The sequence below is a fragment of the Myodes glareolus genome, chromosome 6 (genome assembly GCF_982192425.1).
Source record: "Myodes glareolus chromosome 6, mMyoGla1.1, whole genome shotgun sequence".
Lineage (NCBI taxonomy): Eukaryota > Metazoa > Chordata > Mammalia > Rodentia > Cricetidae > Myodes > Myodes glareolus.
In genome coordinates this window covers 4,280,665-4,307,525 of record NC_142031.1, presented here as the reverse complement: position 1 = coordinate 4,307,525, position 26,861 = coordinate 4,280,665, and the positions used below count along the sequence as shown (strand labels likewise).

The window sequence follows — 26,861 nt, the reverse complement described above, 5'->3', positions numbered from 1 at the left end:
ATACACACACACACACACACAGAGATAGACAGACAGACAGACTCACACACACACACACACACACACAGACAGAGACACACACACAGAGACAAAGACAGCGGCAGTATCTCCCACATCTCAGATCTTCTGCCCTGACCATGGCAGGTGCTGTGCTGTCTGTACACGGTCAGAGTCTTGCTTGGGTGTGGCTCCCCACCTCAGCACCCCTTTCCTGTGTGGCATTTATCAGCTCTGTGCAGATACTTTCCTAATTGTCCTGATTGTTCTGCCTCTCTGCAGCTGCCTGCTCCTGTTCCCAGCGGTGCCCATGGAACCCAGAGTAGGGGTCCTGACCTCTAAAAGGTAAGCCAAGGCTTTACTGGGCCTTGCGAGGCCAAGTCCTAGTGGCAATGTCCCTGTAGAAGCACCAGGGCTGACTGGCTCCTGACTTAGGCTTAGCACTGACTTACAGATGTTTTTGTGGTAGGAGGTTCAGTTTCCACACTAGGATTGGCATTCACCACTGCCCACAGTTTGGGGTGGAAGTGGGGTACCATCTGCAGGTCTCTGGATACTGAAACAGATGGGGTTCGGGCTCTGCAAAAGCCCTGTTTATCTAGGAAGATATGTCTGGGGACTGCAAAAGGTTCCAGTTCATGACGAGGCACATCCTAGGGAGTGTGGACCTGAAATCCAACCCACAGGTGGCAGGGCAGGCTCCCTCTCCCTCCTGCAGGTTGGCCACCACCTCCTCCAGTAGGCACAGGGCAGCAGTGGGAAGCTGCGCTGGAGGTGTTGCGTGGCCCGCAGCCAGCCCTGTATGGAAGGGAGGCCAGCTCTCTCTTCCCTGGGGTGAGAGAGAAGGCCAGCTGGGCGGGCTACAGCTGGGAGCTCTTCCCGAAAAGTGGGCAAGATGAACACACTCCAAGCCAGGTCGCAATCAATAGCCATTAGCTTTCAAGACATTGCCGGCAAAAGTGCCTGGGGTCTGCAGGGGTCTGCAGGGGTCTGCAGAGGGCCGCAGATGCTGCCAGGGTCCCAGAGTGGATGATCCACTCATGGCCACATGGGTAGGTACTTGTGAAGTGACAGAGGCTTGTCACCAGGCTGCTGTAGTGTAACCAGGAGCACACCTTACAGGACAGGTGACTGTCCCCAAAGGTGTGCATGATAACACCGGAGATGAAAAGACCTGTGGGGAGAAGTGTCTACCCTCTAAGCTGGAGGGCGACGTAGGTCTGAGAGCAGCCAAGTGACTAGAGGAATGAGCCCCGCAGGTACCAAACATCGCTAGGAAATGATGGACACTCAAAACCCTCCTTTACAGAGAACTCGTGCGTTCCCGACAAGATGGAAGGAAACAGGAGAGGACAGGAAAGAACAGGGCCCTTCTACCTCCCTGGTTGACTGCACAGCCACCACTGAGGGAATGCAGGTTCGGGGGCCTGGGGGTGGCCCAGAGTCTTCTGTTACAGGTGAATAACCAGCAATCTAAAGAGAACTCAGAGAGGCTGGCGGCCCAGCACAGAGGGTCCATACTCCCTGTCTGTGAGTGTGTGTGTACGTGCATGCATGTGTGCGTGCGCGTACGTAGTATCAGAGGATATTAACTCTGGGAAGGAGCCTGGGCCACCCAGAGGAGGAAGGTTATATAGATATGTGTAGATGGTTCCTGGGTTCTGGCATCTAAGTGCAGACAGACAGCGTTTACCACTCTGGACTCCCTCATGCTGGGGCTGTACACTGGGCTTTTCTTCAGGGTGAATATAATACAGTGGGGTTCTTAGATAAAAGGTTCCAGGTGAGACAGTAGTGAGGAGGGAAGCCCACTTTCAAGGCTCCTCCTGCCTGAGTTTGGGGGTACAGTGACCTCTGACCTCTGAGTTGCAACATTTCAGCCACTTTCTAGAGCGAGGCTCTCTGGAACTCTATCCCTGTATCCCACCAGGTCTCTAGAAGAACGGACACCTCTCCCCGCCCCCCCCCCCCCGCCCCAAGAGGATCTGTTAATTCTGCTCACTTGAAGGTTTTCTCTGCAAATCTATTCCTGTCGGCTGGGAGCTCAGGGGACTCCACTCGAATTAACAGGGTGACGCGGAAAAGTGAGACGACAGAATGCTAACCTCATTAAAGTCAGCAGGAGCTGCCTCCTCCCTCCCCAGCTCACCCTCTACCTGGAGCTTCCGACCTAGGGTCTGCCTACCAACAAGGGGCCAGAAAAAAGCCCTATCTCTCTATCAAATGGCAACTTGCGTCCTGAGGCCGGAGACCAGCCGGAAGCCTCGGAAAGTGGTCACCATTCCAAGGCGCGGCTCTGCAACTCTCTGCACACCCGGCATCCCCGCAGCACACGCACACGGATGTTTTCACTCAAGAACCACCAGCAAACAGAGACCTGAACAAGCCACCCTGGCTCCTGCAGGCACGGGCCTCCTAGATGTACTTCTCAGACAGCCACAAACCTCGCGGATGGCACTCAGAGCCCAAGGCACGAATGACGAATCTTAATCAAGGGTAATGCCAGCGAGGCACGAGCTAGATGGCGGGTCTCTGGCGGACAGGAAGATAGCCAGGCCAGCGCTGCACAGGGTGGGCAGCAAGCAGGATCGATTGCCGGGCGGTGGGTGCAGCCAGGTGGGAGCCCGCCCACCCTCCTCCATCCAGCACAGTTACCTCAAGTGCACCCAGACGGGCTATTTAAGGTTGCCTGCTTTGGAAAAAACGTGGATGGTCTGATTTCTGATCAGCCGGAAGCGGTCCCAGACATCACCCCGGCTCTATCATGTAAGTTCCCGGGGATGCCTGCGTCCAGGCAGCAACCCTCAGATGGTGGCTGCGACATCCATCCCTTCGGTCGACTCACCTGCCTCGCCCGGTGGCTGCTTGTTTAAAAGGCCACAGTCTAGTTATTAGGTAGCTAAGGAAGCGGCGGGCGCGGTGGCGCTTTCATTAGGGAGTGTCACTGTAGAACGTCAGAAGCAATTGGTGAATGAGAGAGTCCCACAAGGGTCGGCTTCGGAGGCAGCAAGTCCATTAGCTTCTATTAGGGAGTTCTCATCTTGTGGAAGAGGCTGAATTATTCACGAGCGCCTCTCCCCTAAAAGCTCAGGAAGTGCAGCGCCATGCTGCAGCCTGGCAGTGCCCATACCTGGCAGGATGGTTGGGGTGCAGCGTGAGGTGGGGGTCCTGCCCTCTCCCTTGGTCTTGCCTTTGCAGCATCTGCTGCCCGTGTGTCAGAGGCTCGGATCTTCTGAGCCATGGGTAGCTGTTTCCTAAACTATTATTTGAATGCCAGACACATGGCTCATGGCTTCTGCTCCACCTCGCTCCAAACCGTGGCTGCAGTGGACAGCTAGGGTGCCCGTGGCGTGTGATCACTGCCATGGGGAAGAGGCACACAGAGGTCTTCTTGCCCTCCTCTGGGATGTACCCTGTGTGAGCACACGATGCCCATTCCTCTGGCAGGGGCACTGTAGGCTTCCTTCCCGGCACATCTCCTGACCTAGGCTTCAGGTAGAGCTTTAGGATTGTTCCTCCAGGACAGCACCAGACTGAGGCAAAATGCAAGGAAAAAAAGGAGCTCTGTGGCGCCTCCTACCGCTGGAGGATGTATTCCTCTGCCCTTTGGCCTCTCCCAGATCCTTGCTCTGGCTGTGGGAACCAGAGCAGAATCAGTATCTGCTGAAGTGCAGCTGCAGGAGACTGCACAGTCCTCCCTTTCCTCTGGCACCTCCTCCATGGAAGAAGGTGCTGCAGGTAGGTCCTGGCTAGCGGGGAAGGAGGATGGCAAACATGTGGGCCCATCTGCAGCGTGTAGACAAGACAGGTCCCCATACAGCCCGGAGAAGACGCCTCCCGTCAACCCACACACACATAAGCAGGAAAAATGCTAACCACCAAATGACTCCTGTGTGTTACACAGGATTTTACTCCCTTGTTGATCTCAGAGCTACTTAACTGGTACCCAGGACAGATAGAGTATCCTGTCACAAACACTTCTGCCATCAAAGGGCCATTGTTAAATCATGTGACAAGCTCTGTGCTAGCCATGCCCAGCACTGTGTTGATGTAGGTGTCTCACAGTGAGTGGCATCTGTCTGTTCAATGAACGAAGATCCTGGCTGTCTGAGGTCACCACCAGAGGTCTGGCCTGACTGCTTATGTGGAAAAACTTCACTGGAGATCTAAAGGACAGGAAAGACCTGCGGGCTCCTGGTCCGAGGGTCAGCTAGTGTTGTGCACAGATCACTACAACTTCACCCTGGTCAGCCAGCGTGGTGCACAGCTCACTACAGCTTCACCTAGGTCAGCCAGCGTAGTGCACAGCTAACTACAGCTTCACCTCAGCCAGCGCAGTGCACAGCTCACTACAGTTTCACCTCAATCAGCGCTGTGCACAGCTCACTACAGCTTCACCTCAGCCAGCGCAGTGCACAGCTCACTACAGCTTCACCTCAGCCAGCGCAGTGCACAGCTCACTACAGCTTCACCTCAATCAGCGCTGTGCACAGCTCACTACAGCTTCACCTCAGCCAGCGGTGCACAGCTCACTACAGTTTCACCTCAATCAGCGCTGTGCACAGCTCACTACAGCTTCACCTAGGTCAGCCAGCGTTGTGCACAGCTCACTACAGCTTCACCTAGGTCAGCCAGCGTTGTGCACAGCTCACTACAGCTTCACCTAGGTCAGCCAGTGCTGTGCACAGCTCACTACAATTTTACTTACACCCGTTCTTTGCTGGGGCACTTTCTCAGACCGTTTCCCTGTGCCTCTATCACCAGGCAGGGGAGGGCAGGCTCTCTTGAGGATGGGGCTAAGGTACAAGCTTGGTTTAATTACTCAGCTCCTTCCAGAACAAATGCCATACGCTCCTCATAGGTCACACAGATGTTATACAAGTGTCTGCAGGCTCAAGTTCAGGTAAAGTTTTACCCAGTCAACATTTCAGTCAAACCAGAGTCTCTTCTCCCAGAGTTCCCTGTGAGGAACAAGACTTAGGGACACTGGCACAAATTAGCCCATGAACCCAGGCAAAGTCATGATCCCAAGGCCATGGGAAGGAAACAATGACAAGAGGAACCAGTGCTGACCCTGCACACATAGCCTAGACTTCTGGTGCATCCCAGATCTGGGCAGTGACCTTTAACCCCACAGGTTATGATGGCAGGGACAGCCCTCCCGCCAAGGTGTGCAGCTCCCTGACACAGCCCCGAGGCAGCCGAACCAGCTGCCTGCAGGTTTCTGCAGCTCTGCAACCTTACTTCCCAGAATGTTTTCTGGGTGTGTTCTCCGCTTTGCAGGTAAGGGTAAGGCGGTTTAGGGGGAGGGGCAGACTGGCCTGAGAGGAACCTGGGCTTCTTGATACCACATTCTGGTTTCCAGTTCTCCATCTGGGAAGCGTTACCAAGAGACACAGTGACCCTCAACCCTGATCCAAATTGCACCACATACACCGGACGAAGGTTACAAGCCTTCGAAACAGCTGAAGGCGCCACAGGTCATCTATCAGCCCATCCAACAGGAAGGACAGATGGATCCTTCCCTCCAGTAGGCGAAGCACAGATCCACAGCCATAGAAGTGACCCAAAGGAAAGTGACTGAAAAATGTCCTTTTCCTTTTTAAGCCTTGTATGCTGAGGCTGAGACCTACAGCCTTGTACACAGGGCAAGTGTTCGACCGCTGAGCGCCATGCCTAAGTGGCGAGTGAAACTCTAATGGTGGATGTGACCGAGAGACGAGCATATATCTCAAGTCCATCAAAGCAGACTTCAGTCGATGAACACACACAATTAACCCAACCGCATGCTCTCACCAGGCTCTGTGGTTAGCACCGAGACACACGGGTAGAGTCTGCCATTAGAGGCAGTGTCAACCTGCATCTCGTCCTGCTTGGGATGGGCACAGCCCTCCCCAGCACACTTTTGCCTTTGGCCTTCAGGGTTAAGAGGAGGAGGAGGAGAAGAAGGATGATTACCTGTAAAACTGGAGCTGCCTTTTGGGACTCCCATACCGCGTACTTCGGATAGCAGAGGAGGAAAGGGGGGGAGAAAGGAGAGACGAGAGTACGCAGTTGGCATCAAGCACAGGCAGGTGCAAGCTCAGCATCATCACCGATATCCCACAGCCCACCCCCGCCACGCACTCATCCCTGGCTCCATCCAGGCTAGATGACCAGGCTCTAGATGTACAAGCTGGGTTCAGAATGCTCTGCAGCAGCGCCACCCAGTGGCCAGTGAGGCACAGGTCTGCAGCCTGATCTAGTCGTGGATGGGTCCAGAGGCATCTTCCCCACAGCTGACTCTCTGAGTGGGCGCCTGGCTGTTAATGAGCTTTAGACCATGCTTTACAATCTGCTTTAGAATTGCTCCAAAACACACCCTGACAGGATGGCCTGAGGCTCTAGGGCCCTCCCCAGGACAGACACGTCTTTCTTCCCACTGGTTTCCGCAGATACTTGCAAGGGCTCAGGCTCCAGCCGTAGTCTAGAAAGGTCTGAATTCCCAGAATATTTACACTGCTGGGGTCCTATCCAGTCATGGTCTTTCAGGGTGGTGATACAGGCTTTGGGGTTCTATGTTGGGTCTGCAGTCAGAGGCTCTCACTGCTGACTCTCTACAGGAGGCCTGAGGTTCAGAAAGGTTGGCTCACACAGGAGGGCAAAATTATACTATAGGAGTTCAGCTATACTATAGCTGGCCTTTCTAAGACGGTCAGGTGCCGCCCCCCAAATGCCCAAGCTCCTAAAGAGCCGGGTGGGATACTAGAGCCCACTGTGCAGCGATGTGCACAGCAGGAGAAACGGAAGCGAGGCGGGTGCTCCCGGCACTATGGGGTCGCCCAGGTAGCCTCAGACAAGGTTTCCAAGGGTCAGGGACCAGAAACAAATCTATTTTGATTCAGTGCCATCCAGAAAGTCTCTATATAGGCTTCGAAAGCGTCCATTCCTTTTCCGGGGACCTGTCTATCTCAACTCTGTGAGCCCCTCTTGACTCCTTATCCTTTCCCCAGGGGAGGGTGGCTGCCTCAGAGACTCCTCCTCAGAGGAAGAACTGCTCTCAGGAGGAGGCCTGGGTGAGTTACCTGTAGATCATTCCAGGAGAGCCTGTCTGCCGCAGAGAGAGACGAGCCGGGGACCCCGTGGTTGATTCCGGATACATGGGGCCGGCCTCACTTATTCAGACCAGCTTGCCTTTTCACAGAGGAAAAGTTCTGAAAGAAAACGAAAAGACAAAAGGTGATGGTTACACTGCCTTAGACAGACTGCCCACCGATTCAAATGGGTTTGCTGTGGAGGATCCTGCCCCTCCACCGCATGTCCCAACCCCACTGCTCACATGAGGCGCAAGGGTCTGTGGCTTCTCTGTCCCCTCTCCTGTCCTCATCTCCTGAGAGCTGAACTTTATGCCTCTCTTGCTCCCGAATCCACCCCACAGCAGCTTCCTGTGCTGCCCTGATGCTTAGGAAATTTGTTTATGGCCCCAATGACCCCTGGATCCTGGGATTTCCCCTCCTTGTGCAGGACCCTCCCCTTGAGCACAGCTGGACCCAGTGACTTGATCTTGACCAGGGTAACGTGGTTAAGGAGATGGGTTGTCACTGGATGGCATGGGTTGTAATTGCTGCCCTACTAGGTGGCTCCTCCGCCAGCCTTGATGAAGTAAGGTGCCATGTGGTAGAGGTTCCTGTATCAGAAGCTGAGGCCTTGGCTCAAAGGACCACCAAGAAGTGACTTCTCAGTCACCTGTGAGCTCGGAAGCTGGTTCTTCACCAGTTGGGCCTTCCCATGAATCCTGGCTCTGGCCAGCACCTGATGGGCCCTAAGCTGCACTTAGCTATGCCCTCCTGCGCTCCTGACCCTCCAACACCTTGATGTAAGACACACGTTGTTTGAAGCCACTAAATTCGTGGCCACTTGTTACAGCAGCAGGAGGTGGTTGCCAAGATCTTCCTTCCGTCTGTCCGTCCTTCCGTTGGTCCATCGGTCTCCCACTTCCACCCCTGGGCACAGTCACCAGTCACTCGCCTGAAGCCCTGGTCAGCTCCCAGCTGCTCCTGAATCCCTCTCAGCTCTGCTCCCCCGGCTCCCCTAGCCACAGGGCATCATTTCAAAGGGCACCTTGTCAAGTGCCTCCCCCTTTCTGCTGTTGCCGCTAGGCTGTGCTGTGCCTGTTGGCTCTCACCTGAGCCCTGTGTTCACACGCTTGGGCCACCTCTTCCTTCTGCTGAGAGACCACACTCACGCCCCCCACAGCCCTCTTCATGTTGAGAACTCCTCCACCCAGCTGCCACCCTCAGGGGTGCCCTCCCAGATGCCAGGCTGTTTCAGCACTCTGTCTGCATGCGGGTCTGGTTGTCCAGTTTATCTATGTGGAAGTCCCGGAAAGCCTTGGTAACTGCCATGCCCCTGGCCTCCCAAGGGCCCAGATGAAGGTCCCTGATTCAGACTCACAGGGCCCCCCTGCCATAGGCAAAGCGATATTTGGGAGTGACAGTGACCCCTGAAACTGGCGGGTGACACTTAGCTAAAGAGCCCATTTCAGTTGTTTGCCCAATGTTTTCTTTCCCTTAGAATCAAAACCACTTGTGAACACTATTTAACCCCGGCCAACGTGGCCTGTTGGAGGTCCCCATGAGTTCTCCTCTGAGTTAGGGGTATGTACACACATGCCTGTTGGAAACAGCACAGACACCAAAAGCAGTGTGGAGCTGTCATGAGTGAGGCGGCTGATGAGGGACCCTGAGGATTTTTATAAACCCTCATTTGGAACGCAGTGATGAAATGGAACACAAGCTCTTCAGACCTTAGCTTTGAGGTAGCTGGGGTATGGTTGCTACTGAGGTCTCCTGGCTCATTATGCAAAAGCTCCTGAGATGAAGGGACCCTGAACGCCTCCCTGAAGCCCCTCAGAGTCCACTCTTCCTACCAACCATGTGTGTGTGTGCATGCCACCACCACGGTGCAGAGCTGGGCTAAGGGTCAGGAGGCACAGGCCTGCTGGGAGTGGTCACCGGGGCCCATCCTTGAGGGAAGGGTAAATAAAAGTGCCGGACTACAGGCCATGGGGGAGGACGTGAGGCAGGGGTCCTCACAGGCTGGCAGAAAGGACTGGACCCCTCCACATACCTTCCTAGCTCTGGCGTTCATGGAGACCAGCTGCAGAGCTATGGCCCTCAGGGATGGTTCATGTACAGAATTCTACAAGGACACGCTGTTTGGGTGGGTGGGGGGCTCAAGGGATGGGATAAATGAGTGGATGGGGACAAGACTGGCATTTCCAGCATTCGTGGGTATCATTGATGCTCTGGCCCAGGGGGACCTCAGTTTAGGAAGCCACTGGGCTGGAGGCTAGTTCCTACAGCTGGAGCCGGAGGGCCAAATCCAGCCCTCTGCCAATTCTTGTGAATAAAGTTTTATTGAATCATCTTATAGATGTCTGCTGAGGGACAGTGCTGCCTTGGTGCAGGGTTGAGTAGTATCGACAGAGACCATAGCCAGGAAAGTCTAGAACATTCTCTCACTTATAACAGAAGTTTGCTGACGCATGCTCTAGGTTCCTGCTTTGACTCTCGAGGGGACGACTTCCTAGTTCTTTTCCAATAGGTCCTCTCAGCTCTGACCCTGCAACATCCTCTCTGAAACAGGGTCACCAGGAGCCAGGTCCTTCGGACCGACCAACAGCCTCAGCTCTCCGCATCTGCCTTCCCTCCCATGGCTCCTGAAAGGGCTGACCATGACTGACCAGCTTCAGGATCTCATGTAGCCCAGGCTGGCTTTGGATTTCTGATCCTCCTGCTTCCACTTCCCAAAGTTGGGATTACAGGTGTGTGCCATCGCACCCACTAGTATACGGTGATGGGTGAAGCTCACGCCATGTGCATGCCGTGTGAACATTCTACCAACTAGGCCACATTTCTAGCCTGATGCAAATTCCATCCACCTGGAAAAGATTATCAAAGCAGAGTTTTCTCCTCAATAAGAGAGAGTGTTCTGCCCTCAGGAACATTCCTGAGGAGGCTCTCTGCTCCAGGGCAGTTCTCCTGGACAGACTCCACTTGGCCCTTGTCTCTCTCAGAAAGTCACTCTTGCTAAGTCTGACATTGCTTTATGTTGGGCCACAGCAATGCGGCCTTCATTCCCCTTGGTTGCAGGACCCCATGCTTGTGAGTTCTTCTCCGTCATCTGTCCCTGTCTCTAGGCTGCCTGCGCGGATCCTGCCAACCTCTGATTCTCGGGCTGCTCAGCTTCCAGCCTTGAATCCTTTTGCTTCTCTGAACCCTGTTACTGTCCCCCGGCGAGCAGATGTTTGTCTCCACCCTGCATCCCTGTCTGTGGTCTCCTTTGTGCAGCTGCCAAGATCTCCTGGCCTCTCCAAGAGGAGGCGACACACCTGTCTCAGGCTCATGTGTCAGATTCTGAGTGCTCCATCAGCCCCACGGTGGTCCTGTGTTTTGCATGGCCAGGAAACCAGTTGGGTCACCCACCCTTTGTCCAATGCCTCTCCACACCCAGGCTTCTCATCAGCTTCCTAAGTGGTCACCCGAGACCATCACCATCCCATCAGCACGATATTCCACAGGGAGCCAGGGGGATCATCCACGACTGTGCCCACAACTCTCCTGCAGCTTCCATTCTACCCAGAGCAAAAGCTACACACAGTCAAGACCTCTGTGCTGCCCGCCAGCGCCGGGGAGACCTCTGGGCCTGTTCTCAGCGCCTCTCTGATCTCAGGAAGTGGCCCCCATTCTATACAGCAACACAGGCTCTCGCCAGGTCCCCGAGACTAGCAGAGCCGCCCCTCAGGACACCTGTAGTCCTCTTCCACCTGAACCTGACCTTTGACCCCAGAGGTCTACCAAGTGCCCCGCTATCCCAGGCTCTCCCTGCATACCTTAAGCTGCCAATCTTCTCCATAAGTTCACTCTTTGTTTAGTCCCATCCTGTGGGATCTTTCCCCCTAGAATCTGTCACTACCGACATGCCTAAGGCTCACCCATGTTTCTCTTTCCACAAAAGCTCTGTTGGTTCTATGAAGGTTGGGGCAAAAGGGTGCCCGGTGTTCCTGCAGTGCCCAGCACTTGGTATGCACCCAAACTGCTACTAAATGAATAAAAGACTGACTCAGCCTGCTGGGGACACAGTAGAGAGGGTGGGGACAGGGCAGTCCTGTTACTGAGAGTACCACACTGGTTGTGAGCTGTGAAGAGGACAGGGCTGGGACACTGCCTAAGGATTAGGGAGCCTTCTCTGGAGTGCAATGCCTGCTTTGTCCAGTGGGGGCGCTCATAGAACCTGCAGGTGTGGGAATAACTGCTGCCATTGGGGAGAGGTCCTGGCGATCCACCTTGCAGGGACTCTAGGCTCACTCTGAGTCAGTAGCCAGTTGACCCCCACACCCAATCCAGATCCACAGCCATAGGGGAGCGCACTGGCCTTACTCTAAAGTGGTGTGACGTACATAAGGAATTTACCTTAAAAAAAAAAAAAGCCAGGCGGTGGTGGCGCACGCCTTTAATCCCGCATTTGGGGAGGCAGAGGCAGGCTGATCTCTTGTGAGTTCGAGGCCAGCCTGGTCTACAAGAGCGAGTTCCAGGACAGGCTCCAAAGCTAAAGAGAAACCCTGTCTCGAAAAACCAAACCAAACCAAACCAACCAAACAACAATAACAACAACAACAACAAAAACCCATCCCAGAACCTGTGCCACGTTTCTGGGAAGGAGTGGGTTTGATGAAATTTCTCACAGCCGCCTCTGTACATTCAGGATGCAAGTCTTGCAGGCAGAGCCCGCTTCTCGGCTCTGCAGCTGTCGCTGTCCAATCAGGAACAACTGCACCTGCTGAGTGGCCAATCCTGATGGAGCCAACATCCTAGGGGATGCTGGGAATCGTAGGCTAGTGCAGTATGCCGGCAGGTACCACACCGTGGAAGAAAGTAGGCAGAACTGAGTGGTCCCCAAGCACCTCACAAACCTTTCCAGGCAAATCTGGGTTGGATACCTCCAGGCTCCTGATGCCCTCTGCAGTTTGGAGGATAAGTTGGAGCCAGATTGGGCGCCCCTAAATCCCTGACTCCTTCCCCATGCAATCTGTAGGACAGGCAGAGCTGGGACAGGTACCTCATGCCCCTGACCTCCCCCACAGTTTGGAGGACAGGCTGTGGAAGCTCACGGACAACATGCAGGGTTGGGAAGGGATCTGGGTTTGTGATCCAGGCTGAAGGTCAAAGTCTGGTTCCTGTCTGGGTGTATGAACTTCTAGCTGCACCCCTATCTGTGTGTGCCCTCGAGTAACTTTGTGACTAACATTTGAGGAATCTGAAGCGAGGGGCTTTACCAGGGCTTGACCAAATGTCCTTACAGAAGCAGGGGTGCAGATACCATGCGGCCAGGAGGTAAACAGACAACCAAGCCCTAGCTTTACAAACACTGTGTGCAGGAAGGTGGGGTTGGTGGCAGACGGCCGGGAAAGGGCTGGAGGCACCGTTCAGGCCACTTGCCACCTTTCTTCGCTCCATTGTTTTGATAATGTTCAAACTTCAGAAAAGTTTTAAAAAACAGCAACAAACAGCCAAGTCTCCATCCTACTCAGCAAAGGTTCACACGGCCACACTGACACGCACGCCCTCCTTCTGCTCCCCTCCTGTGCGTGTGACACGCAGGACTGTCAAGGTCATCTGAAGCTCCGGCCCGAGTGTCACCCACAGGGGCTTCAGCATGCATCCCCTGTAACCATGTTCCACAGTCACAGAATCAAGAGGAGTCAAAGAGAATGACAAATCAGAACCCGACAGGCAGCCTCTGTCCAAATGTCTGTGGTTCCCTAAGTTCTTGTTCAGATTTTCAAAAATCCAGGATCCAATCAGGAACCTCATATGGCATCAGCTGTTTCTTTCTGGTTTCTTCGAACCTAGAAACACCTCATCACAATTTTCAGTGTAAGTGTGTGTGTGCTGTGTGTGACGCGCGTGTGTATGCATGCGTGTGCTGTGTATGTACTGTGTGTGGCATGTGTTCCTGTGGAGGCTGAAGCAGGACATTGATGTCTTGTTCTGTCATTCCCCACTGTGTCTGTGTGTGTGCTATGTGTGTGGGTGCTGTGTGAGTGAGCTGTGTGTGTGGTGTGTATTCCTGCGGAGGCTGAATCAGGACATCTGATGTTTTGTTCTGCCACTTAACCTTGAGACACGATTTCTCAATAAGCTGGGAGCTTGCTGTCTACCTATAGTCTGGTCATCAAGCTCTTGGGGTCTACCTCTCCCCACTCTGGTGTTGCGGTTGCAGGCACTGACAGTCATGCCTGGCTGTTTACGTAGGTGCTGAGGAATTAAACTCAGATCCTTGTGGGTACATAGTAGTTACTCTGCCCACTAATCTGTCTTCACAGGCCTCAGCTTAGTTTTTCACATAATCCTCTCTCTGAAATTGGAGCTCACTAATTGCCCAGACTGGCTAGTCAGTAAGTCCCTAGAGCCTCCTTCCTGTCTCTGTCTCCCAGTGGTGGGATTCTATTTTATGATATTCTCTCTCTCTCTCTCTCTCTCTCTCTCTCTCTCTCTCTCTCTCTGTGTGTGTGTGTGTGCACATGCGTGTTGCTGGGGTGGAATCTCAGGCCGTGTGCATACTTTGTAAACACTCTACTTCTGAGCTACACCTTTGACCCGATCCTGGGAAGTTTCTCTTTTTCTCTTTTGTCCAGTGTCCCAGTTGCTTGCCTTGCTGACCACCCCTGAGTTATGTGATTTGTCTGACGTTGCTGAACTGCCAAACCTTCGTAGCAGACTTCCTCTTTCTCACACATCCCAGCAGGAAGCAGTCGCTCTGCCCACTGTGGGTAAAGCTGGCTGTAGGCAGCATTCACCGCGGCTCTTTCTCCCCTTCATCACCAATCAGGAACCGCGGGAGAGTGACTGAGGATCTGGAGCCTCTGCAACTTCTCAGGAGGGACATTTTCCAACCACTGTTTTCTAGAAAGGCCAGATATGTTGCCATCTGTATTCTGTGTTCAAATGAAGGAAAATGTGAAAATGGATGCTGGGGCCTTGATGCCAGCAAGCCTCAGTGGTCTGACTGAAGGCCTGTGGTTCATCACTCTGGATCCTGGAGCAAGCTTGGGATTGGCTGAAGGACTTGGGTTTGGCAGTTTTTTGGGCAAGTTGGATCTGCAGAGTGTGTATGGTGCGATGGAGGGTGTAAAAGTCCCTGGGTCACAGCTGACCAAGGGGCGGGACTCCGTGTCTCAATTTGCTTGTATACAGAATAGGGCCTGGGCTACATGACCTCAAAATCCCTACTTAAACTTATGATAAATGATCACATTATTCTGGGGGTTAATGTAGACGGCAAAGAGCTGTTGAGGGGTCCTGTTCTGACCCCTTAGTCTCAGGAGATTAAAGACAGGATCTATGACCGCTGAGTTGGCCAGGGCTACTTGTCTAGACAGAAATAAAGGGGAGCGAATGGCCAGCTTAAGGCAGGAAGCCACAGGAGAGGCCATATCTGGGCAGAGTTGAGGTCAGAGGGACAAAGGTATAACAGACACTTTCCTGGTTACCCAGATGTCCTGGCTGGCTGGGCTGGCACTTGAGGAGGCCCAGGAGGAAGAGAAAGGTTGAGTCATCGATTCAAACCCTTTCTATCTCTCAGAGCCTGGCTCCTTTGCGTGACTTGGCTGTCAGTGGCAGGTATTCCTTATCCTTCCCTCTAGCACGGGCTGACTTGCTTTGGCTAAGGAGGGAGCAGAGTGACAATGTCCTAATTCTAGAGTGACAACGTCCTAATTCTAGCCACGGTCGAAGGAGACTTGTCTTTGAACCCTTGCTGTTACCATGGGGTACTGCCTGGCATACACGCGCCCTGAGACACCTTGCTCCATATGTCAGGGCACTGGGCCTCCAGTGGGTCATTTGACACGCACTTCCTGGTCTGCCACCAGGACCCCTGCACAGCAGGAGCATGTGGCTTTGGGTAGGACACCTAACCTCCCACTGTCAGTGGAACGAGAGGATAAATGGGACCATGCTACCTGGGGAGGTTTGTGTGTTGTGAGTCTCATAGGACCTGAGACCAGCCTGTGCTTAGTGCAGGGAGAGCTCTGGCCCATGACCTGGTGTGTTTCTTGGAGAGCTGCCAGCCGCAGCTCCTTCCTGGATATGGTTGCCTTGCATGGCCACTGAACCTGCTCAGGTCACATGTACCCCCAGCAAGGGTTTGAGCCCTGGAAAGCCGTTCCTTTCCGCCCTCAGCCTGGCCACACTGCCTCGCTTCCCTAGCTGACAATCCTTTTGGTCTGATGGCTCTCTCTCTCTCTCTCTCTCTCTCTCTCTCTCTCTCTCTCTCTCAGAAAGATTTTTTTTTTGATACAGGGTTTGTCTATGTAGCCCTAGATGTCCTAGAACAAACACTGTAGACACACAGAGATCCACCTGCATCTGCCTCCCAAGTGCTGGGATTAAAGGTGTATGCCACCTTTATATCAGTCTTTGTAATCACAGCTGGTCATGCTCAGAGAGGACCATGCTGCTCACTGGATGGAGTGCATGGGACTTGGGTCCCCTGTGGCTTCATCCAGATTCTGAATTTCTTCTGAGAATTCCAAGGCTGCCCCCGAGCCCTTTGGAATATTGGCATTCTATGTTATCTGTAGTCACATGACAAAGACCCCTTGGTGCTTGGGCCACCTGGGGAAGAAGCAATTGGAAAGTATGGGTAGCAGGAAGGAACACGGGAGACTGCCCTGAAAGCTGTCCCTGCAATATCTCCCTCCACTGTGACATCTGTCCTTGTGCCCCCCGGAGGCCAGTGCAGTGCCCACACCATTAAAGCAGAGCCTCACGTGAAACCTAGGGACCGAACAGCCAAACATGCATGGTGGCACTCAATGCACGTGACCGGAAGGGGCAGAGAGGAGGAGGTTGGCGCCAGCTCGGTGTGTGTCAGCCTGCGCCTTTCAGAAAGCCTCGCTGGGAGTGGCGCCTCAGCCTCTGTGCCCCGAGCTCACAGATGCCGCCTATCGTGACTCCAGTGTTGGGAATCTCAGCAGAGCACCATCGGGACAGTTGCCCAGCCGAGCCTGGAGGGGCCTCCCTTGAGGCTGGGTGCTGGTTTCTGGGTGCTGACGAGGCGCCTCTTGAAGAGACAGGAAGAGGTGTAACTGCTGGAAACCGCACACCATGCCTGGGTGACACACCCTTCCTCCCTGCTGAGAAGTAGGGGGCCCTGAAGGGAGCCCACTCCTCTCCTGTGCGCCAGAGGAAGCTCTCTCCCCAAAGCTGGGATGTCCACGGGAAACAGACAGAAGGGCCTGGAAGCTGTAAGGGTGCCTGCAGGGCCCAGGCTGGGGTCTGGAGTGAACAGCCCAGCTCCCCACCAGCACCACCTGGACCATGTTGAGATGCAGCGTAGCTGTGAGGAGAACACACACACACACAGCCTGATGCATGGTCTTGGCCAGGACCTCGTGTGTGGTAGTCAGAGGGTGATATCAACTGATGTCTCCCTCAAACTTTCTCAATCTTAGGTTTTGAGGCAGGGTCTCTCCCTGAGCCTGGAGCTCACTGGTCTAGCTAAACTGGCTCGCCAGCAGGCACCAGGAATCCTGTTTCCACCTCCCGGTGCTGGGGTTACAAGAACACACAGACACGCTCAACTCCTGACATGGGATCTGAACTCGGGTCCTCAGGCTTGTGTGGCAAGTCCTTTCCCCACTGAGCCATCTGCCTTCGCAAAGAAGCCTCAGCACCTCGGAGGCCTTGGAGGATGGGGAGCAAAGGGCAGGGGAGGATGGCACAGAAACCTGACAATCTGACACAAGGCAGCATGGATGTCACGTGCTTCAGACCGCAGCAGAAGCATCCGTTACTGACCACAGAGACGAGGTGGAGATCACTGAATGAAGTGTTAGCTACACCTCTCACGGAGGCTTCCCAGCATCCTTTAGAAAGAGCACGGTCTGAAACCTTCAGCTAACCCTCCTCCACGCCACGCTCAAATGCCCATTCTCCCCACACAGAAACAAACCAGCCCCACAAAGACAATTCACAATTAAGCAATTGTTACAATAAAAAACAAAGACTACAGCCAACATGACCCCACCATGTTCCACACGACCCCACCGTGTTCCACACGACCCCACCACTACGCCCATGTAACGCGCGTCACCTGACAGCTCACCCCCATGTAACTTGCATCTACAGACTGAGCCTCCCCTGTGCACTGGGACAACATATGTTTGCTGGGTGAGCAGCTGGGGAGATCTAGGCATACCTCCCTCCCACTCCTAGAAAAGGGGCTCAGCATTCTCAGCCTGGGGGGCATGGGCCTGTGGCTGCAGCCTCTATGACATGGATGTCTGGTGAACCTGGGTGAATCTTCCGTCCCCACCCCATCACCCCAGCATCTTTTTCAGACTCAGGACAAATCCTCTATAGAGATGAGTTTGTGGATTAAGAGGCAGGGTTGGAGAGAGTAGGCTGGCTCCCTGAGCAGAGCTCCCCTCACCCCCCACTCCTGTTCCCTCACATCTTTTAGCAACTACTGTAGGTGCTGTGTAGGGCTCAGGGGAGGAGGACCCAGTGGTACTGAGGGCTCAGAAAGAGCCTCATGATCCTGGCCCTGTGCTCTTGGCTGAGCAGGCAACATATGCCTGTCCCTATCCGTATGCGCATACCAGGCAAAAGTCTTCCCCTCTCTTCCTTCCTCCCTTCGATGGACGGATGCAAGGCACCAGGATCTCTTGCAAATACCGGGAAGCTCACCACTTCTTCCTCACCCACCCCCCACTGCGGCCACACCCTGCTGGGAGTGGGGGAGGGGAAGTACAGGATGAGAGAGTCTGGTAGGAGAGGGAGGAAACCTTGGGGCCCCAAGGGGCTGCCTGTCAACACCGGCTTTGCCTCTGCCATGGTGACATCTGCCTTGCACAGGGCTGCACTGTGGGAAAAAGTTTGAGACAGGGACTCCTTACACTCCTTGTCAAAGGTAGAAGACCAGGAGAGAGCAGATGGGCAGGGTTTCCCAGGAGTCACTGGGGGCTGCTCAGCAGCTGGCACTCACACCCACGTCCATGAAGGAACAGAGGCACCCTGCAGAGCCCTTGATCTCCTAGCGGGGGGGGGGGGCCCTGCCACCCCAGGGATGAAAGCAGAGGCCCCTGGGGAGCTCTGTCAGCCAGATCTCTCCATTGGTTGCGCCGCTGTGCCCGGCCAACTGTCTGAGCTGTGTGCGGTTGGGCCTCGTGTGTGTTCAGTGGCTGTGGCTCCTGTAAGATTGGACAGGAAGCCATACAGGGCCACAAAGAGCCTGGGGAGGTATCTGTGCCAGTGTCAAACCTAGATATTCAGCAGCTCCAGGATCTGCTCAGGGAGCCACCACCGTCATGTACCAGAAAGCCTGTCTGGAAAGCACACCCCCAAAGCACCCTGGGTACCTGCTGTGGACCGGGACCTGTAGAGGAGACCATGTTCCGCGCGTGTGTGGGGTGGAAGGCTGAGTCACTGTCTGCTGAGCAGCGTGCCACCAGGGACCACAGGCCCAACGGGAAGTTGGTGCGGCAAGCTCTAGGGCCCCATGTGCAGCCGGGCCACTGTAGTCAGAGACTAACAAGCCAGGGCCCCCAAGGGACGTCAGGGCGTGGCCTCTGGTGGAAAGGCCCAGCCACCCCCGTGTGTGGACAGTGTGGCTGCCTCAGGGACAGAAATGGGGGGAAGAGACATCCTTTGTGTTTCTGCTTCCTGTCCACAGGGCCCCCCAGAAGGGAAGCCAGATACTCATCACCTGGGAGCCTCTTTCACAAGGTGGGGAGGGGCCGGCTCCTAGAGAGTCCTGGTGATGTTAAAGACAGCCTCTTACTGGGGCCAGTGTAGTAGGAAGCCCTGCTCAGCTGGTGTTCCTCACTTCCTGGAAAGGCTCTGTTAACCACCTCTCCTTCTACAGATGATGCCCTGAGGGTCCTGGAGGCCCAGGCACGTGGCTGGGATCGAACCCAGGCCTGGCTGAGTTTGAGCTGTGTTCTATGATTTCTGCCTGTCCTACAAAGAACCTGGTGACCTGACAGTGCAGACAAGGGGATCCTGGGAAAGATGGGTTACAGGGGGAGCCTCTAGCTGTGGGAAGGTTTCCTGCTGTCCTGCAGTTCCTGACAAACCTTTTGGGACAGCTGCTAAGTGGTGGAACCCATGCAGCTCCACCAGGCTCCCTGCAACCAGGAGAGATTCCAAGGAAGGAAGGAAGGAAAGAAGGAAGGGAGGGAGGGAGGGAGGGAGGGAGGAAGAGAGAGAGAGAGAAAGAGAAAGAGAGAAAGAAAGGAAGAAATAAATGGCTGGGAACATGCCACCTCTGACTATGCTGGTCCCTCGCACAGGACTAAATCACCAACCTCAGGCCTAGCCCACTCCTCATATATGATTCCCAGAAGGGAGGTGGTCCTTGTTTTCCCCATGAGTGCCGGGCTCTGCAGTCTCCAGCTCATGCACTGGAAGAAGGATGCTCCTGAGGCCCCGAAGAGATAAACGGAGAGATCCATGAGGGAAAAGAAAAACATCCGAGTGTTCTATGAGAAAACCAAGATGTTGGGAGATGAGCAAGGGGTAGAAGGAAGAAGAAAAACTAGGAGACACCGTGAGGGAGAGGAAGGAAGGGGAGGGAGAGAGGAAGAAAGGCTCATCCCACTGAGCCCCGTCTAGTGCTTTAGGGACTATTAAGGCCCACAGGCATTAGCTAGCATTCAAGGGCACTCAGCAAATCCAGGAGAAGTGGGTCTGGGCCCGTCAGGCTGACTTCCACACGGCACCTTTTCCTGCCCCCACCTGGGTCTCTGACAGGATGGGTGACCCTTACTCTGTGGTGCGTACACAGGCAGCTGCCCTCTTGTCCCCAGTATGGAGGACATCTACAAAGACGGGCTTTACCCAGGGCTGAAAGAATTCACGGTGCTAAGACCAGCTCTCAGGAGCAACGGGTGAAGTTGAGTGTCACAGATACCCAGGTCTCCCCAGCTGTTCAGCTATGCAGACACACCAAAACAGTCTCGGGACTCAACTCCATTCCTGGCCCTTAAAAGTAAGTCTTGGCCAGGCATGGTGGCGCACACCTTTAATCCCAGTTCTCGGGAGGAAGAGGCACGTGGATCTCTGGGAGTTCACCACCATCCTGGTCTACAGAGTGAGTTACAGGCCATCCATGGTTACGCAGTGAGACTCTGTCTTAATAAACACGTTGATCTCAGTTCCTTAGCTGTACGCAGTGTAACTGAGCTGCTCTGGAGCTGCGGACATAGCTCAGTTGGTAGTGTCCTGACCTAGAGTTCAGAAAGTCCTGGGTTTGATCCCCAGTACTGCATAAACTGGGCGTGGTGGCACACACCTCTGCAATCCCAGCATTCGGGAGTCAGAGGCAGGATGATCAGGAGTTCAAGGCCAGTTTGAGGTATATACTGAGTTTGAGGCTAGCCTGGGCTATATGAGATGCCGCTTCAAACAAAAAAAAAAGTAACTTTGGACCAGGAAGGCAGGGGGCTGGAGGCAAAGTCAGAAGTACCCAACTTAAAATGCTATCAACAATAAAGAGACCCCACAGAGGGAGGAAATGCCTGCTATGACACAGCCGATAAGGGATCAATGCCCAGACTACGCACAGACTATGCAAAGAGCTGAATAACTTGGCTAGAAAATAGGCAAAGGCCTTGAAGAGACTCTGCTCTGAAGATGCACAGATGGCCACATGGATAAGATGCTGAGCAACACCCATACATCGGGAAATGCAAATCAAACCATGAGGAGCTACTGCCTCCTGTCCACCAGGGTGGTTGCTGCCAGAAACCAGAGAGAACAGGCCACAGAGACTTGAGGACACAGGAACCCCTGACTGTTGCTGAGAGGGTGTTCAGCTTCTGTAGAAAACAGCCTGGGGGTCCCTGGGAAACAAAAGAACACAACTGCCCCTGCTAGGAAAGGCTGTGGAGCCTTCCAGAGTTGGCACCTTCCTACAGGGAGAGCCACCAGGGTTAGGCTATGAGGATTTACAGCTCAGCTCCACTTCCCGTTTACTCTCTGTGTTCTGAGTGAGGACGCGATGCGACCTGCCAGCTTCCTGCACTTGTCATCTGGCCTCACGCCCTGTTGTGCTGTCTTCCTGCAGCAGACTGGAAGCCCCTAGACTGAGCCGAAAGAGGCCCCTTTCCCCTAAGCTGCTCCTGTCAGGGCATTGTATTCAGCCAGGAGAAGGTATCTTCCCCAGCACTGAATCCGGGGCCTTAAAGAAGTGTCTGTACATGTAAGATGATTGATTACAGGACACACCAAATAGGGTCTACCTGGACAACAGCACACTCTTCCCTTAAGAAGGAAAGAAAATCTACACATGCTACCTTGAGAACCCCAAGCCAGCCATTGGTGTGGGAAGTCCTTCTATCTATGTGTTGGTTTTATTGGCTAATGAATAAAGCTGTTTCGGCCAGTGGCTTAGCAGAATAGGGCAAGGTGGGAGTTCCAAGCAGATAGAGGAGGAGACAGTAGGTGGAGTCAATGATAAGCCTTGTAGCCCCACTGGAGACAGACGCTGGACAGAATTTTACCCAATAAGCCACAGCCACGTGGCAATACACAGATTAATAGTAATGGGTTAATTTAAGATATAGAGTTAGCCAGAAATATGCTTAAGCTATTGGCCAAACAATATTGCAAATAATATAGTTTCTCAGTGATTATTTCATGGTCTGGACACCCAGGAATGAACAAGCGGCCTCTGCCAACAAGCCATGAAATGATACCATGAGTTCACAAAGAGAACACAGAGAGAGGATTGGGGTTGTAAGGGCAGATGGGAGGGTGCCGTCTGGTGGTGGAGTTTGGGCTTTGCTACAGTATGAAGGTACTGAGCACCACTGAGCTGCCCTTTATGGTGACAAGCTTTATGGCGTGACTTTTGCAATGACAAAATTGAAATCACACTTCACCTACTCAATGAACATTTATATAATCGCACAACTTGGCAGGTATGTCTGCCGACAGGACTAGCCTAGGACCTTACTTCCCAAATTACCTCCCAAGTGGGAAGACCTGGGATACAGCCTGCAGCGGAGTCCTGATGTGTGGCTTCTGGAAAGATCTGTTCCTGATGGTAGGGGACGTTCCTGGTATGGCTGCACACTAGGTCTTGCTGTAACTTCTAGCAGCGGAGCTGATGTTGGGGTATCCCAGCAGGAGATGTTGGGGTATCCCAGCTGGGTCAAGCATGGGTGGTGACGTTCACAGGCTGAGGGTCCATATGATAGAGACTGTCTCCCTAAGTCACGAGTGCCCTGCTGACCTGGGAATCAATCAAAACTCTTTTGCTAAGTGACACCATCCCAGTGGTTCCCCTGTGTTCTAGTTTGGTTTCGGTGATAAACACCATGACCAAAAGCAACTGAGGCTAAAAAGGGTTGTTTATTTCATCGTTCCAACTCCCAAGTCACAGCCGGTCACTGAGAAGAATCAAAGGAGGAATTCGAGCAGAGAAACCATGGGGGAACGCTGCTTGTTGGCATGCTCCCTCTGGCTTGCTCAGACCTTCCTTATCCAACCCAGACCCACCTGCCCAGGGATGGCACCACCTACAGTAGGGGGCCACTCCTACATCAATTAGCAATCAAGAAAACATCCCATATACATAACCACAGGCCAATATGATGGAGGCAGTTTCTTAGATGAGGTTTTGTCTTCCCAGGTTTGCCAAGTTGAGAACCAAGACTAGCCACCCCACTCTGTGAGGAGAAATAGCAAGTGGTCCCAATTCGATGTAACTTAGATTCCTCTGGGACAGTGCAGTGAGGGTGCACATTGGAGATGTCCTGAAGAACCGGGCTTCTGTGACATGACTCTCCAACTGTGGTGCTGGGGTCCAGCACAGAGCTCTGGGGGTGCACGGTCTCTGCACTGATGGCTACCAACATCTCCTGTCCCCCAGAACCCTAAGCAGATTACTGAACCACAGAAATGATGACAAAGGTCCTTTCGTGTGTCCATGCCAAAGGGTTTTCTCTAAGCCTAGACCTGTCAGGCCCACTCGGGTCTCTGGAGACAAAGGACGAATTGGGTCCCTGCTGTGTGGTATTCTTTCCTGCATCTGAGGACATCTGGCATGGCTTTCCCTAGCCTGTTCTTGAGAGTAAGCCGTGGGCTTCTGATCCTCCCGCACAAGTGTCTGCCATAGGCTAATCCATTTGGCCTGATGCTATGTAACAAACGTTGTGGGGGCTGATACACTGCAGCCTTCACAAATCTCAAAGGCAGGCCAGATGATGGTGCCCAACGCCCAAGCTACCTGCTAGTGAACGCAGAGCAGAAATCCAGCTGCTGAGCCTGGGCACTTGCTCCACCAACATTTGTCTGTGTTTTGGAACAACACTCAGGGCACCCCTTTCTAAAGTGACAATCACCCAAGAGCTCAGGGCAGATGAATGGAGATGGCCTGTGTCTTTGCTCCTGGGTGGGGCTGGCAAACGAGGGCCAGGATGAAACAGGCACCTGACTTTGATATTTCTGCATGGCTGGTAGAAAATCTAGAGAGGGCATCTTTATGACTCATAGAATTATATAAAATTCAAATGTGTGTCTGTAAGTGAAATTTTGGTAACAGCCACACTCGCTTGTCTCAGCTTGGTCTGTTAAGACGAAATACCAGGGATGAAGTGGCTTACACAATGGACATTTTCTTCTCACAGGTCTGGAGGCTACAAGGCCAAGATCAAGGTGCTAGCAGACTCAGGCCTCCGGCGAGAGCTCTTCTTGGCCTGACCTCCTTTGCATTGGGTCATCATGATGCAGAGCGAGTTGCTGCGGCCTCTTATTCTTGGAAAGACATGGACTCAACTCCTCAGGGCCCTGTTCATTCTGATCTCCCCCAAAGCCTTGCTCCTTAACACTGGAGGTAGGGCTTCAACATATGGCTTGGCAGGGGGCAAAGACAGTGCGCCTGTTTCTGTTGTCTATGGCTTTCACATGGTGACAGCGATTTGGTGATCCTGGACTAAATGGTGAACAGGATCTCAAGAACCCCTTCGTCAACCCGTCTGGGGCACCTCATACTCTGCTTACAGAATGCGCTGTGGAGTTGCAAATTCACACGCCAACCACTGCAAGTTAGTGACCATCTGCAGCCATGGAGACTATCCTGCTGGCAAGCCTAAGGTGTTTTACGATCTGTTGGTTACAGAAAATGGTCTGCAGCTTCTTGGTCCAGAGGTTAGAACACAGCTTTCTAGAAAGGCGGGGACTGTAGAAATGACCCAGTCAATAGGTGCCTTCTGTGTAGGCACAAGGACCCGAGTTTGGATCCCTGGCACCCAGGTAACATGCCTGTAATGCATACATAGCCTCATACATATATTCACCACACACACACACACACACACACACACACACACACACACACGAAGGGCTGTGCCTTCCCTGCAGACACCGTGACTCCTGATCTACCTCGTACACTCCTATCCCCCATGATTTCAGGCCTCTAGCCCCATCTACCTGTACTGGATTCTGGGCTCTAGCACCTGGACCTGTCTGTGGTCACTAAGGACAGATGACTCACAGGTGCATCTCTGCCCTGTCTCCATGCACTCTTGGTCACTGGGTTCTGTTCCTCCTGTGCACTCGGCTGAATCTTCAGCATCTGTCAATTTCCCAGCCCTTCTGGGAGCTCCACTGTGTCTTCTTAGGAGATCACAGCCTCTTCTCCTGGGGATTCAATTTACTAATCCACTTTAATATCTGGCACTGAAGGGGAACCTGTGGCAGTAGTGGCATATAGCCTGTCCCCCATCTAAGACCTCACTCTGGAGTGAAGGCAAACCAAAGATGGTCTGTATGATTCTGGGCTAGCCTCTGCTATGGTCTCTTGAAAGGATCCTTCTTCACGGCCCTGCTGCCCGAGAGGACAATGGGGATATTGCCATTGCCCAAGGTTTGGCCTGGTTCTATCACAACCCACGGAATCTGTACGTTGGCAGGAGGACATCAGCACACTGCAGGGAAAGGGTCCCCAGAAGTGAGGTCCCTTCCAGCCCTCTCTGCCATGCAACCTACTCTTCACTCAGTGTTAGAGGACAGAGCAGGGAGGTGGGCAGGAGGATCTAGGGGACTCTGCTGGGGTCCTGGGCATCGATGGGAGGTCCTCTGTGTTCTAGCAAAGTTGAAGTTGTTCATAGGAGACAGACGAGTGCTGGAGCTGCTGGGATGTGAGGCTGATCATGTGACTGTCCTGTACAAAGGTGCTCTCCGAATCAGAGACACCTAATTCCTGCAGATGCCTCCAAAGCCCAGAACCAACACTGGCATGATAAACACCACACTCGACAGCAACAAACACAACCTTAGGTCTTGTGAGCACATGGGACCTTCCCTAGGGTGCTGGGCATAGGGGCAAAGCATTTCTAAGGATGGAGAGGGTGGCTCAGTAAATTGCTTACCACGGAGACACGAAAACTTAAATTTGGATCCCCAACATACGCATAAAAAGTTGGGCATGGTTCCATGTTCAGCAAGAAACTCTATTGAGTTTGAAATTTGAAATTAAGGAAGACACTTAATATTGACTTTTGGCCTCTATGTGCGCAATCATATGTGTGTTCATGTATCTCCCCCTCTCCCAATGAATTAGATTGGCAAGAAGAGTGGAAAACCCTGCAGTGCAGGGCAAAGCTCCAACCATTTAAGGATTTGCTGCTTGTCAGTTTCTGGGGTCACGAATGCAACCACAGACCGTCTGTAAAGGAAAAGGTGTGGTTATGTGCCTATTACCATAACAAGTGGTGGGCTGGATCAAACTGGAATCTGCTGGCTGCTGATGGCAATGTCTGTATGTCTTTATGTACCAATCTGGTACAGTTTTAATCTCAGCACTCAGGAGACAGAGACAGACAGATCTCTGTAAATTTGGGGCCAGCCTGGTCTACATAGTGAGTTCCAGGAAAGCCAGGGCTACACAGTGAAACTCTGTCTTAAAAACACAATTCCCCCCTCCCCATGTCAGGTAACACCCACTAGGATAAAAAAAGGCAGATGGGTAGACCCTCATCATATACACTGTGCATGTCGCTCTGGTCACTGTGTAGCTGGGGGCTGCACATATTGGGGGGGGCTGCCCAGTTCTTTTTTCTATGGGGGACACTCTTGAGTCTGGAGAGGGACTCCCAGAAGGTCAAAGAGGAAGGGTCCTGGACAGATAACCCTTCTCACTGCTGTCTGCTAAAGTCTCTGCCCTCACTGCCTGGCTGGGTCATAGGATAAGGACAGCATGGTGGGGTGCCCCCACCTCGGAGCTGTCTTCCTTCTCCTATCAATTCTACTGGATTGCGGTCCCCGTTAATCTCTTCCGGAGCGAACACCATAGAGCCAGCTTCCCAGCCTCCCTCTGCGGCACTGTTCATCGGCAGAGGTTCAGCGCTGAGGACAGCTGGCCGTGCGACGCAGGCTGCTGCCGCCTTTGATGCTGCACTATTTTTGGAGACTCTTTTTGCCTCATTTATTTTTGATTTGAGTTGCTCACACAGACTGTGCGTTCCCGTTCTCTCTCTTGCACCAAGTTAAAAGCATGTAGTATTTTTAAACCCTGATTGTGTCACCTCGTGATTAGCAGAGATGAGCCACGTACCCAGACAGGGCTGGCCAAGGAGGGGGCCTCCTGTTTCAGTCCCTGGAGTTGGATGACCTCACTATTCTGAGTGCTTAGGTAGCCTAGTCCTGAGGAGGATAGGCTGGGTCTGGTGGACCAAGACCTTGCACTGAGAACTGTGAGTGGCCAGGGTTCAGGGACATGCAGGAGATGTCCTCTGAGTACCACAGTGGAAGGGAAGAAAGGTACCTACCAAATGGCAGTCCTGGACCAGATCTCTGTAGGGATGGGTGACT

At 53.3% G+C, this 26,861-nt stretch overlaps 1 protein-coding gene across 7 annotated transcripts in view; it reads right to left on the bottom strand.

Annotated features, from left to right (window-relative positions):
- Window positions 1-26,861, bottom strand: part of Kcnab2 (potassium voltage-gated channel subfamily A regulatory beta subunit 2) — an 89,708-nt gene that overhangs the window by 42,877 nt on the left and 19,970 nt on the right. For 3 of the 7 annotated variants that reach the window (XM_087906812.1, XM_087906817.1, XM_087906814.1), the window contains exons 2-3: window positions 7,062-7,190; window positions 5,956-5,997 (exon numbers count right to left, since the gene is read on the bottom strand). In XM_087906812.1, coding sequence (XP_087762938.1) covers window positions 5,956-5,997; window positions 7,062-7,138 — 119 coding nt within the window. In that variant the 5' untranslated portion in view covers window positions 7,139-7,190. Of the gene's footprint in view, window positions 1-5,955; window positions 5,998-7,061; window positions 7,191-17,644; window positions 17,744-18,403; window positions 18,563-26,861 lie in introns of those variants that run through there. The other 4 variants (XM_087906816.1, XM_087906818.1, XM_087906813.1 and 1 more) reach the window with 3 other exon arrangements.